We start from the raw sequence: 13934 nt of genomic DNA on the forward strand, positions 1-13934 counted from the left end.
ATTTAGCCAAACAATAGCTTAGAAAGAGAAAAGCTTGTAAAATAAACTTAATGAAATAAGACAAGAAGGAGAAAACACTAGGAAGAATGGTATCTGCAGCCTCGACGACCTCGTTTACCTTTCTCTCAGACTGTTGTCTAATCCATATATATCTTAAATTTTTTGAAGTGATTTAATTGGCTTTCTACTTCTTGACATGCTGAGATTTGTTGTAGCATCACTCAAAAACTCATCTCGATCATCATGTTCAGTTTGACTATAAAGAGGCTGCATGTATAGGTAAATGCATAAAAGCCAATGAATAGTTCCTTGCATAGTCGGTCCTGAGTAGAAGCAGACCAAGCCCATGTTTCTGACCGCCAAACAATAATTATAAAAATCAAAAGTTTTTTTTAGCTAAGTTGGTTATTTAATAACCTTACACTATTTAAGGTAACGGGTTCGAAAGCTTTCCTCCAAACCAGCATATGATACATGCGACTTTAGTTGTGTTGTTAGAGCAACTCCATCGGGAGTACTTAACACAAGGTACTTAACAAAAGTGAAAAAAAAAATAAATCAAAAATGCCAAATTAATGCAGAAGCGCTACCAAAACTGGGTTTTTGAGTAATGGTAAGAAGCCCTATCGTGGCGCTTTCTCATTGGACGCCCATCAATGCTGTCTCTCTCCTTTGTCGCGAGAAATCAAAGCGCTCTTATTCTCGACTTCTCCGTCTACTCTCTTGGTGATCTCGTCGTCTCTGTCTCGAATCTCGTCGTCTCTCTCGAGTCTCGTCGTCTATCTCTCAGTCTCGTCGTCTCTCTCGAACCTCGTCGTCTCTCACTCGAACCTCGTCGTCTCTCACTCGAACCTCGTCGTCTCTGTCTTGGTGATCTCGTCGTCTCTCTGTCGAGTCATTCTCGACTTCTCCGTCTTCTCTGTCGGTGATCTCGTCGTCTCTCTCGCGAGTCTCGTCGTGTCTCTCTAGAACCTCGTACCTCGTCGTCTCTGTCTCGACTTCTCCTTATCGGTAAGAAATCATCCGTTTTTTTTTTATCTTATGTTGCTGCTGTCTCGAATTTGGTTTATCTCACATTTTCTGTTCGTGATCCTCTGTTTTGTCTTCTTCCTCCAGAGGTTATGATGAAGGTCAGAAGATAGAAGCTTCAAGAGAAAGCATCGCTAAGCGAAAACCAGATGAAACTCAGACAAGATTGGAGATGAAGAAGAAGCAAGATAAGTTCGAACATCCCTTGTTTTTAGTCAAATAAATTTTTAAAACTGATGTCGATAGTGATTGTTTTATAATATTGAGGCCACATTATCTGTTAGATTACTAGTACATTGTTTCTGGAAATGGATATGCTTAAGTTTGTTTAATATGTTTTATGTCATTTTTAATAAAAAATTTATGTATCAATTTCTTTCATATCATTCAACTTTTTTTAAAACAAAAAAAAAATTTAAGTACCCCAATGTGGTCCTACCAATGGAGGATGGAAAAATAAAATAGATTAATAGAGGTACTTAACCTTTCAAATCACTACATTATATATTAATTAGTGGTCTTCCGGCGCTACGCGCCGGTTCATATGTTTTATTATGTAATACATTTATAATTTATTTTATGATTTTAGTAAAGAAAATATTTTCAAAAATATAAAGAAGAAACTATGTTAAAAGATAATGATATTTTTTGATCCATTTGATAGTGATTAGCTACTGTAGTGTATTACTGTGTTTTGAAATTGTATAGGTCAAATAGGAATAGCGTAAGTGGCTGTGACTGATTGATTCAGTTAAAGTTAAATAAATAGTTGATAGTCGTGATAAAATAAATTTAGTTGAAATTTAAACTTGATGTGAAGTTGATATTTGAAAAGGAATAATGTAAATGCATATATTTTTCTTATTTGAAGAAAAATAATAAATGGTTTCATCCTCTTAAAATAGTAACAATTCTTGCATATTTTGTTCATGTCAAAGATGTGGCAATTTGTTAGGAGCTTCATTATGGCCATATTGGTTAAATACTTTGTCGATTCCAAATCCAGCAAGTGAATTCTTAATCCATTGTGGCGGGGTGTATGTTAATTGTGTAGCCAAATGTTTGATATATGTCGATACTGTTGATAGTTGATATCTTAATTAGAAGTAAGTATTCGGATTTTGTGGTGTTGAAATGGTGGTTAGTTTTGATGTTTACTTTAGAAGTATTTACTGGTTAGTTTTGATGTTTACTTTAGAAGTATTTATTTAACATTTATCAAAAAAATTGTTTATTGGTTAGTACTTACTTACGTTTTGCTAATCTCTGTACATGGATAGCGTGTTTGCTAATCTCTGTCTTCTTTACATAGTAGGCAGGAACCCCGTTGATGGCGGTAGTAGTAAGACTCACTGCAGAGTTTTGGAGTTTTTTTTGTAACAGTTATTTGGTGGTCGAATTTGCACGTAAAATTTGACTCTGTGCATTTTTTTTCTTCGTATTCTGAGTCGCTTTAGCGTATCGTGGTTCTCTGACCAGCCTCCTGTGATGACAAGTAAGAGTTGCTCTTGTTTTAGTTTGCACCAAGATGAACAAAGACTATGTTTAATTAAGTGAAAGTTAGATCCATTTAGTGAAGCTAAAGTATTCTGTGTAGCTTCATTAGAACTTTGTGGGATGTATGTTTTAGCCTTGCAGCTGTTTTTGAGGGAAAAAATATAGTTAGTAAGTTCTGGAATGATAGTTTGCGGACACACGGTTGGGCTATAGTTTTGAAACCAGAACTCATCTAACCTAATGTGTCTATCAGTGCCAGTCTAATATTTTTGGATGCCCTAATCTATTTTTTTTTTAAATCATATTAAATATTTTTGATTTTCTTTTTGTTTTAAAGCACAGAAAACACATAAAAATGTAAGAAAAAAAAAACCAAAAGCACAACCATGCTCACCCAAACCGGATAGGTCTAAAACCAAAACCAATTTATGTAATATCAACAACATGTCCTTTATATTTTTATCTAAAATCATACATATATTTATAATATGAATCACATTAAATATTTATAAAATAATGCATTTTTTAACGATTGGTACATAAATTTTATCAAATTAAATACATAAAAATATTAGTCAATGTTATCATAAATATTTCTTTGTAGTCAATTAATTTCAGTAAAAGAATTTGTTCATATAAAATTTTACATTTTAAAAATAATTATTATTTAACAGTACGCTTATTTATATTTATTAGTAATTTTTTATAAATAAGGATAAAATTCTTGCAAATATTATTATTCTCAAAATAGTTATAAAATATATTTACATGCAAATACTATCAAAAAATTTAATATTAAATAAATATATGCCCTTTAAAACTGTATGTCCTAATCGGGGTCGCTTGCCCTCTGAGCTGCTGGCCCTACGTCTATGCATCCTGACACTGCTGCAAATCTTTCGAAGAGTCACTATACGGGTGAAAGATACTTATTTGATACGATTGAGTGTATACTGTAAGTCGTCCCTATTGTTTTTATAGTGTAACTAAAACTTTCATGACTTTGAACTTGTTTAGGTGGTTGCCACTTGAGTTCACGTAGCTGTTGTTTAACCATGGCCGTCTAAGTTTTGTTGTATAGTTGTTATATTGCTCTCCTTACAAAGACTGAGTCGCTGACTTTTGTGTTCATAGGGAATGTACATATTCAATTGATTCAGTTACAAAACTTCTCACACCAGCAACCTTTGTGGTTATCACTTTTTTGGCCACCAGTTTTTTGTATACATCTCCGAGACTGTTTTCAGACATCCAGTGATCCAGTGATGTTTCAGTGATGAGAGTCCTATAATGTGGAACCGCTGCTTATAACACAACAAAAACGCCTGAGGTTGGCATATAGTGTTTGAATATAGTAACTTGTTAACCATTGGTATAATGGAACCTTCTTTACTTGAAGAGACCCTGGTGATACCAATGGTTGCAAAAGATCACTGATACGTTTTTGTTAAGTGTTAACAAAGCAAATAATAGACAGAGACCTTACCTTTTGAGGTAACTTTAGCTTGTAACACATTCATGGTCGAAATAATAATTCGTTCCAGAGGTTGCTTTAACGAAAAAGCGATCTGGAAAATAATGAATATGTAAACAACTGAAATAGATACATGTTACTAAATAAGCAACTAACCAGATACTCATAACATCAATTACCAAGCTAGAGTTTCTCTAAAATAGTGACAAGAAAATCTTGGTTAAGATTAGGCAAGAATATGAAATAAAAACCAAACCTGGTTTGCAGAAAACAGATAGGCCAAAGTATGTAGATTTAACAGAAGAGTCTTCATCAAATTAATCGAAAAGGAAAGACACAGCAGCACAAGCTGTAGTAAAACTCGACATTTTTCACAGCATCACACTGAACATAGACTATACATGAAGATTCGATTCATAGTCTTTTAAAAAGTAAAGAAGTAGAAGTGAGTATATTAATAATATTAGCATCAGTCACGGTGGCTACTCAGTATAGCTTGGGCCATTGACAAACGATTCTATAGGAAAAAACTTTCGTAACGTTTTGAACCTTTCTGCAATTAATGTCTCTGATCAAAGTCCCAGTCTCCAACCTCCCAATCGGATCTGATCATCAGCTAATGCCGGTTCTAGGTTTCGAACCACCGCATATCCACCACCGGAACAGTTGTTGCTGAAACAGACGGTCCTCGGCGCCGTCAAGCTCGGTTATCGCCATTTCGACACATCTCCAAGGTATCTGAAGAAATAGCCTCTCGGTGAAGCTCTATCGGAGGGGATTTCTTACCTCAAACTGACTTGACCAAAAATATAACACCACAAACTATAATTTCAGGTAGTTTCCTGCATGATTTAACTTGTAAATAATTCTATAATTTAGTTAAAAGGTTAGCAAATAAAAAAAGGACCTTGCGATTCTGTGTTCGTGTTATGCAAGAGCATGAGTTGGTCGGAATTACCGAACCGGAAGCTTTCCGTGGGGATTGGGTGAATAGTTTCTGCAACTTCAACGAACACAGTTTCATCTCTAAATCTGATAGACACAGGACTACATGAGGCATCATCAAACCAAAAACTCAGGTTGCTTCTTGTAACATTAAACACTCGGTTCATAAAGCTTCTTTCAAGATATTCTTGAAGGTCGGTGAACATTGATTGGCGCCTGAATTAACATAGACTGAGAAGAGAAAGTGGAGTCAGATAAGTTCGAACTGTAAAGGTTTTTTACTGTAAACAAAGGAATAATGAACAGACATACCTTTCCCATGTCAACACCATCAGCTCACTGGATTTGTTAATATTATTGGCCTCGGAGGAGCCTTGTTTGAACTATCTCGAGAGAAAGGCCAACCTAAACTCAGAGGAATGCAATTGTGATTTTGTTTGAGAAAGAAAGTAAGCTACGAATCTGGAAGAAGAACATGATTTACCAACGCTTCTCAGACGGCCTAATATACACATAAACTGGTAACTGAAGCAGGAATTTAAGATGTAATGAAGAGAAAGTAGTGAGAATTCTTGAGTGATTGACATTAGTGCGTGCCGTTACATCGCCGACAAATGTGAAAAAAAAATCGGAAGTTCAAAAGGTACGGAGCTCAGGTGGAGATCTCTACGTTAAGAAGAAATATGTCTTATAATGGACCACAAATTAATGGGTCATTATTGGTTACATAAGGCTCAGTGCATGTAATCAAATGGAGCTTACGGTACAGAAACCCATTAAATAAGACGACAACACAATTCAGTTTATTTGTTCTAACGAAGTTAAGCTGCCACGTGGAAGCAAATGCCCCTATGTGAATAGTGATGTGGATAGCCTAAGGAGAGAGAAAACTCTCCTTTATATATATAGATTTAATTTTAAGTACCCATTAGGAGTCCTAATGAATGGAGGTGGTCTTAGCATTTGAAGTACTTTACATGAAGCTGCAAACTTTAATTATATATTAGCTTTAAGCTGCACATCTCACGTTCCACATATCAGCATCAAGTGGAAAATAACAGATTAGTTTGCTGAATAGGGCGAGAGGTTAGTATATGGTTTAATAAACTTTCTGTAAAATAAAATAAAAAAGTTTTTACGAACAAAAGTAGTATTCTATTAGAATAAAGATAAAGCATAGTGGAGAGAATATTATCTAGGAGGACTCCCAAAAAAATATAGAAGCCAAACATCATGTGTTCTATATTACATATGAAGTTGCATAACATCACTTTCCCTCTGCTTGGTTCTAATTTCTCTCTCCAATGGACCTTGGAACACAGATAGGAGCACAAATTGGTACAGAGATCGAAACAGATATTAAACCAGAGACATGCCAAGAAGATCAGAGACATGTTTTTCAAGAATACCAAGAACCTCTCAGATACACCGTAAGATCATTTTCAACACAATCAATTCTCATTATTGTCACCTTTATTTTCTTTCTTTAAATATAATCTTTTACCTGGTTTTTGTTGTTGTTGCAAGACATGGGTTTTGAGAGTTTCTATCCACTGCGAAGGATGCAAGAGAAAAATCAAGAAACTATTGAGCAAAATCGAAGGTAAGTAAAACATTTTCTCCTAATGTTGTGTTTTTTTGTTTTTCATAGACGTTTTCTTGTGGTTAGGTGTATACACAACGAACATCGACGTGAAGCAACAGAAAGTAACGGTGGTTGGAAACGTGGAGCCGGAGCTTTTGATCAAAAAGATCATGAAAGCTGGTAGACACGCCGAGCTATGGCCGACGTCGATGGACAACAACAACAACAACGAGTGTAACTACCAGCAGAGAGAGAAGAAACCAAAGAAACCTAAAAACGATGATGAGGACAGCAGCGAAGATGACGAAGACGACGGAAACAACAACAACAGCGGCGGGATGATGGACGGCGGCACATGCATTGGCGGGCCTCCCGGAGGCGGCGGTGATCAGGTGAAGCAAGTTGTGACGTTTGTAAACGGACAGCCTCAACCACCGTCTGGAGATGGAGCTCCAAAGAAGAAGAAGAAAAAGAAAAAGAAGAAGAAGAGCACCACGGTGGTGATGGAAGGAGGAGGCGGTGGTGGCGGTGGTGGTCCTCCGCCGCAGAACGGTGGACCACCGGAGACTGTGATATACTCTGCTCCACCACCAGATCAATACCATCCTCCTCATCAGCAGCAGCAGCATATGTATCCGACGGCTCACAGTCCTCCACGTCATTACCAACACCAAACGTACGGTCCTCCTCCTCCTACGTACTATCACGCGCAGCCTCAAACGGCGCCGTCCTATACTGTGAGCTATAACACGGCCCACGGGCCGAGTCAAAGTGGGCCGAGTAACGGTGGGAATGACAATGCGGCGTCGTATTACGCGGCTCCTCCTTCCTATTATTCTTACGAGTACGTGGACACGGGATACGAATCTCCGCCGCCCGAATTTTATTCGTATAGATCTCAGCCGTGCGAATCGTTTGAGGCACTCAGCGAAGGCAATCCAAACGCTTGTGGCGTCATGTGATTGGTCTAAAAGTTCTTAGAATCAAATGATTATAATTGGGCTTTGAAATGGCATCTTGTTAATGCTGAACGAGTTGTTACTAGACTGGTACTTTCACAAACAATCACTAAAAACAATCTCCATTGGTAAAATTAAATTGAATCAAATATGTATACCTTGAATAAAAAGATTTTGCACAATGAAATCTGAGGTTTCATGTAAGAGACATATATTTTGTATTTTAGTAGATATCTTATTGTAAATGAAATGTGATAAATTACGACTCTACAAAAAGAGTTGTGAAAGTGATGTACTATTTTCGAATATGCCATTTTGTATTTTGGGTACAAAATTTAGAATAGATGAGTTGAGAATATTTGGACTTTGAGAAGGAATAAATCTTTTTACAAAAGAAAAGAATAAGAATAATAGGGAAAGAGAGAGAAATTTGAAATGAATGGATGGCTTTTGAGATGCGCATATCTTTGATGACGAAGAATTTTATGTATTAGTGTGCCTCAGGGAATCGTATTTTTGGATTGACTCTTACTTGATTGATACAAAATAACTATTGTACTTTTCCATATAAGAAAAAGCAGTCATTTTTTTTACGTATGGAATCTAACACATACGTAAAACATTTCAGTTATTCTTTAATTCTTCTATAGTTAAAAAGAGAACCGAGCGAAGATGAGAATCTGATTCTAGTTTTATAAACCAATTCACGTTAACATACACTGATGTTTAAAATCATGCATGAGTAACATTAACTTTTTCTTCTTCTTATAGTAATGTTTATCGTACTAAAAGGCTTTGAGATTAATTGAAGTTATAATCTTACTAGCGAATCAGAAGAAACAAGTTCACTGAGTACAATAAAACAAAAGGTCAAAGCAAAATTCATTACTTAAGTGTATGTCCGAGAACGATAAAAAAAAACAGCTTTATAAGCTCTTTAAATCTGTTTGGCTTCGACCTTCTTCTTCTGCCATAGCCTGTCCACACCACTGTCTGCATCTCCCTGCAATATTAGATCATTGTTTGATAAATTAGTCATGCTGTTGAAGAATAATTAACCAAAGCTAAAATCTTACTAACAAAATGCTAAACCGGGCTGAACCAAACGAAAAACCAAGAATCAAGAGTCGTGTATCACAAACCTGGGCACGAACGAAACCGCAGAGAGCAAAGGTAGTGAACTGTCCGGTGTAGATACCATCAGCATCTAAATGACCAATGTTGAGCTGCACAGAGGCATGGTCCTTCGATGTGATCATCCGGTTAGTAGCAGAGCTGCATTATGTAAATATTTTGTCTTTTGAGAGATGAAAAAATAAAAATCAAATAGAGAATAATAAGAAGAAAATGTTGTAATTACCATTTCCTAGGAACGTATAACTCTGTGATCTGACCCTCTTCGTTTTGCATCTTGGAAGATTAGCTAGACTATTCTAATTCCAAACACTATTAAAAACAAAAAACAAAACATGTTGTGTTAGACTCTAATAGTACGAACACATTAAAAACAGGACACAGGGTTTATACGTTTACCTGAGGGAGGAGAAGCAAAAGCAAGTGCGGCGAGGGTAGAGAAACGACTAGACGGAGGAAGCTCACAGGGTTTATACGTTTGCTAAGAACCCTAAGTTTTAAAACGGGCCTGGCATAAAAAATCGTCATGCTGTTTGGTCTATTAAAGGCCCATGTTGCTATCTTTTATTTAACTTTAAAAAAAAACAGTATTTTTGATTAATATCAAAAGTTCAAAACTAAAAAAAAGCTCCGATGCCGGTAATCGAACCCGGGTCTCCTGGGTGAAAGCCAGATATCCTAACCGCTGGACGACATCGGATTTGTTGAATTCTCATCACCGTACATTTTAATTTACGATTTTAACATACGAATGTAAGTTAACTTCCGACTTTTGGTTATAGTTTTGTAAGATATGGAGGTGATGTGTAAGTGGCCACTGTTTGAATCTGAGATGTAGCGTTAGGAGTCTATTAAATGTTTCTGCATATTGTAAAATTTGTGTGCGAAGCAACTTTGTTTTTGTGTTAGCTTGTAGAGGTAAAGAATGGAGAGAGTTACAATGGGGGCATTTAGTAAAATTGTGATACATGGATGAACATTCATCTGCGTGAAGTAATCTATACAAAGTTTCCTCATGTCTAAATCAGTACCGGCCTTGTGCTAAAGCCCGTAAAGCTCAGGCTTAGAGCGCCAGAGATATTAAATAGTTTAGGGGCGCCAATTTGGCCAATTTGCACTTTAGTCTAGTGGTTGTAACCTGCTCTTGGTCTCTTCCTCTTATAGGTTCGAACCCACAGTCTCTTTTTTCTTCTTTCTTCCTTTTCCCTTCTTTTTGGTGATAATAATATTTTTCTATTTTCTGAGAATAACAGATTTATACGTAAGACATGCTTACATGTTCTAACAACTTAACTCTTTTGTTATGTATATTTTTATTACATGAACATCAAATAATATGGGATTAGATAACTAAGTTAATCAAACAAAACTCAATTATTTCTTTTGTTTTGTTAAAAGTGAGTTATCTTCTCCATCTGTCTTTCTTTTTAATTTTTGTTTTGGTTTTCCTAAAAGAGCTATGTGAATAAAAAATATTCATGTTCCAATGTTTCACTATGATTAAGCTTTGCAGGAGTGAGTCAGCCTTTATTTATTTTTGTAATTTGGTTAGAAACTTTTGAAATTCAAAAAACTTACTATCCCATCGTTTTAACATCTTTCTAAATCTCTGTGAAAAGAATTAAACTATCCTATCTATAAATTATTTATTTTGTGGTTTTCTATTCTTTGGATTTGTAAAAAAAAAAGCTATTACCAGATTTATGTTTTGAAAAGTTATTAAAATAGTATCTGAAAATAATGTTTTGATGTTTCGTTTTCCTTTTGAAAACAACTTTAGTTTTCATAATATTTGATACAATTTTGATTATATAATTAAAATACAGCAAATTTAAGTTATAGTAAAGGGGCACAATTTTTCTCAATAGCTTTAGGCGCCGGACGTCTGGACTGGCACTGGTCTAAATGATGCCTTTTTCAAACAGAATCATGATATTCCTGATAATTATTTAAACATGTCACAAAATTCTAATTTTAATTACTAGATTATATCAAAAAGCTGTTAATTCTGCTACAAAGCATATATAAAGCTACGTTATACTGTGTTGTGAAAAAAAAAAAAGGAGCAGGTCGTGGACATACGTGGTTGATGCAACCAATTAAGAATGTAGAATAAAACCAAATTTAAATAAGAAGTGGATAGAGAATGTTAAAACATTTTTACATTGTGATTGGTCTTTTTTTTTCTATATAATATTTCCTTGCATTAGACAAGTGAATATCTTTTGATTTGATTTATGTCAGATGACAAAAGAAAGAAAAAAAAACTAAAAATTAGATATATTCTATAAAAGAAATTCTTACAGAACAGGAACCAGTGGCTTATGTTTTAGTAAGCACGTTAGTAGAGAGAGAGAGAGAGAGAGAGAGTTGAAAGTGATGTCGGAAATCAAAGTGGTGGATGTCATGAGTCACGATCAAGGCCTCCTCGTACACGAAGAAGCTGTTTCTACTCCGAACCTCAACGAAAAGAAACGACTTGCTTCTCTAGACATCTTCCGTGGCCTCACCGTCGCCGTATCTTTCTTCTCTCTACTCCTCTGAATTTTCAAACTTAGAAGCTTTTATTTTTCTCATTACAGTTGATGATCCTCGTGGATGACGCCGGAGGAGACTGGCCTGTGATCGCTCACGCTCCGTGGGAAGGCTGCAACTTGGCTGATTTCGTCATGCCTTTCTTTTTGTTCATCGTTGGCGTCTCCATCGCTCTTGCCTTCAAGGTTTGAAAGCTCTCTTTTTGTTCAATTTTGTAGTCTAATGGCTCAAATATACACACACAAAAAAACGTGTAATTTTTTCAGCGGGTTTCGAACAAGTTTGAAGCTTGTAAGAAGGTTGGGTTTAGGACATGCAAGCTCCTCTTCTGGGGTCTTCTACTACAAGGTAGTGATGTTCTTTGTCCTGTAACTTTGTAGCCCTCAAAACATGATAACATTCATTTTTGTTCAAGTAATCATTAAGCGGCAATTAGACGTTTTATAGGGGATTATTGACTTGATAAAAAATAGAGGATTATTGATTATATGGATGTCTAGACTAATTTTTTGAATGGTATAGATTTTTTTAAGAAATTCAAGAAAAATCATTTTGTTTAGATCCACCTGTGAAGTCTATCCTGCAGAGGTACTTAAATTGGATCAGTGATCGATTTCTAGGTTTTGGTGGTCACATAGATGCCGCCTGCACCGATGTTTAGAACACTACACTTGTAAATAGTGGATGGAAGCTTCATTTCTTTTGATGTGTAGGTGGTTTCTCTCATGCTCCTGATGAATTAACCTATGGTGTTGATGTCACTATGATGAGGTTCTGTGGGATTCTCCAGGTCTTGTCTTAGCCTCAAAGATTCATCTTGTGTTTCATTATTCACGGCCTTAAAGGTTTCATGTTTTTGTGTAGAGAATAGCTTTATCCTACTTGGTAGTAGCACTAGTGGAGATCTTCACAAAGGACTCACATGAGGTGAGTCTCTCAACAGGAAGATTCTCAATATTCAAGTCATACTACTGGCACTGGTAACATAACATTTGATTTTATTTAGAATATTAAGTTCATGAAAAAAGAGTTTCAGATTATTATTCTTTTACATTCACAGGATTGTTGGTGCATCAGTTCTTGTGATTTATCTCGCCACGCTGTATGGAACTTGCGTTCCTGATTGGGAGTTCGTTGTCTCTGATAAAGATAGCATTCTCTATGGGAAGATCCAATCCGTACCATGTGGAGTGAGAGGGAAGCTAAACCCTCCTTGTAACGCTGTTGGATATGTTGATAGACAAGTTCTAGGGATCAACCATATGTATCACCATCCTGCCTGGAGACGATCCAAGGTTACACTATTGTCTATGTCTCATGTCAATGAACACACCTCCTAATGTATTCTTTTTGAGACTTAGGCTTGCACTGATGATTCTCCTTACGAGGGATCTTTGCGCCAAGATGCACCGTCTTGGTGTCATGCTCCGTTTGAGCCTGAAGGAGTCCTAAGCTCTATATCTGCTATTCTTTCTACAATCATCGGAGTCCATTTTGGACACACCATCTTACACTTTAAGGAGCATTCAGCTCGGCTGAAACATTGGATCTCCACCGGTCTAGCTCTCCTTTCTCTAGGACTAACTCTACATTCACCCACTGTGAGTAAACACAACACATTGTTCTTTAATCTAACTCGCAAAACACTCTCTCCTCTTTGTTCACTTACATATATTAATGTTTGCAGTGATGCCTTTGAACAAACAACTCTATACTTTCAGCTACACATGCATCACCTCCGGTGCAGCCGCTCTTGTCTTCTCCGCCTTGTACTCTCTGGTGATTCTTTTTTTCTTCAAACCACATAGACAAACAATAAAAACTGTTAACAAACTTTGCACAAAACAGGTGGATGTATTGGAGTGGAAGCACGTGTTTCTACCTCTAGAATGGATAGGGATGAACGCGATGCTGGTGTACGTGATGGGAGCTGAAGGCGTTTTAGCTGCTTTCTTCAACGGTTGGTACTATCGCCACCCGGGAAATACACTGGTAAAAGTCTCTTAAAATGAGTCTTGTGTTCTCTTAATGGTCTAGTTGGAGTTTAGTAACTGTGTTGTTTATGATGATTTGGGTTTAGATAAATTGGATTAAAGAGCATGTTTTCGTCAGAGTTTGGCATTCAAGAAGAGTTGGAGTTCTGATGTATGTTATTTTCGCGGAGATTCTCTTCTGGGGTTTGGTCACTGGTGTTTGCCACAGGTTCAAGATCTATTGGAAACTCTAAGGAGGGCGTGAGAAGAAACAGAACTCTTTGCGAAGCTGTAGTACTAATAGTTAGGATATGTATAAGTCAGATTCGTTATAGAAATTTGTATATTCCTCCTCATAACTCTCTTTTGCAATGAAAATGATTATCCTTTGTTGATGGTAGCCATGGTCAGTCACATTCCGGAACTGATAACCGATCTTGTATCTTTAAAACCAAAAATACTGAAACTGAATCAGAACCGAACCAAGAAACTGAATGGAACCAAGAACTAAATGATATTCGAATTTCTATAATATAGATTATACTTATAAATATTAACTATATTTAATTTTAAAATAATTAAATAATTTAAATATATATTATTTATAAATTAAAATATCAAAATTTTTGAATTACTAAAATAATTTAAATATATATTATTTATAAATTGAAATACCAAAAAAAATGAACTACTAGAATATTTTTTATCCGAAACATTTAAAATTGTTCGAATTATCTAGAATTTTTATCTCGAAACCGAAAATACGATATTTAATTTGAAGATCCCGACCTTTCTAACTTTTT

General features: G+C 35.9%; 3 protein-coding genes and 1 non-coding gene across 6 annotated transcripts; 2 read left to right on the forward strand and 2 right to left on the reverse strand.

Annotated features, from left to right (window-relative positions):
* Positions 1-6182: 6182 nt before the first annotated feature.
* LOC111207566 (heavy metal-associated isoprenylated plant protein 36) lies at positions 6183-7797 on the forward strand. Its single transcript, XM_022705748.2, has 3 exons — positions 6183-6375; positions 6473-6548; positions 6615-7797. Exons 1-3 carry the CDS (start codon positions 6250-6252, stop codon positions 7490-7492), a joined length of 1080 nt encoding a protein of 359 aa, XP_022561469.1. The 5' UTR covers positions 6183-6249; the 3' UTR covers positions 7493-7797.
* Positions 7798-8290: 493 nt separating this feature from the next.
* On the reverse strand, positions 8291-9132 carry LOC106380031 (40S ribosomal protein S21-2). 2 transcript variants are annotated; one of them, XM_022709347.2, is made up of 4 exons: positions 9023-9132; positions 8850-8935; positions 8632-8764; positions 8291-8492 (listed from the first exon to the last, which is right to left on the reverse strand). In XM_022709347.2, the coding sequence occupies exons 2-4, from the start codon at positions 8897-8899 to the stop codon at positions 8427-8429; spliced, it is 249 nt and encodes an 82-aa protein (XP_022565068.1). In that variant the 5' UTR covers positions 8900-8935; positions 9023-9132; the 3' UTR covers positions 8291-8426. The 2 variants fall into 2 exon arrangements, with proteins under 2 accessions (XP_022565068.1, XP_022565071.1); XM_022709350.2 differs by having other exon boundaries at positions 8850-8917; positions 9023-9063.
* Positions 9133-9251: 119 nt separating this feature from the next.
* TRNAE-UUC lies at positions 9252-9323 on the reverse strand. The gene has a single exon. It is a non-coding gene; the product is annotated as a tRNA-Glu (tRNA).
* A 1623-nt stretch (positions 9324-10946) lies between these two features.
* On the forward strand, positions 10947-13531 carry LOC111207568 (heparan-alpha-glucosaminide N-acetyltransferase). Of its 2 annotated transcripts, none has more exons than XR_002659825.2 (10): positions 10947-11140; positions 11206-11343; positions 11425-11506; positions 11872-11948; positions 12023-12138; positions 12219-12453; positions 12520-12759; positions 12846-12937; positions 13007-13150; positions 13239-13531. XR_002659825.2 is itself a non-coding variant. In XM_022705752.2 (10 exons), the coding sequence occupies exons 1-10, from the start codon at positions 11003-11005 to the stop codon at positions 13383-13385; spliced, it is 1413 nt and encodes a 470-aa protein (XP_022561473.1). In that variant the 5' UTR covers positions 10947-11002; the 3' UTR covers positions 13386-13531. The 2 variants fall into 2 exon arrangements, 1 of the variants encoding a protein (XP_022561473.1); XM_022705752.2 differs by having other exon boundaries at positions 12520-12763.
* Positions 13532-13934: the final 403 nt, after the last annotated feature.

Source organism: Brassica napus, chromosome A2, assembly GCF_020379485.1.
Source record: "Brassica napus cultivar Da-Ae chromosome A2, Da-Ae, whole genome shotgun sequence".
Taxonomy (NCBI): domain Eukaryota; kingdom Viridiplantae; phylum Streptophyta; class Magnoliopsida; order Brassicales; family Brassicaceae; genus Brassica; species Brassica napus.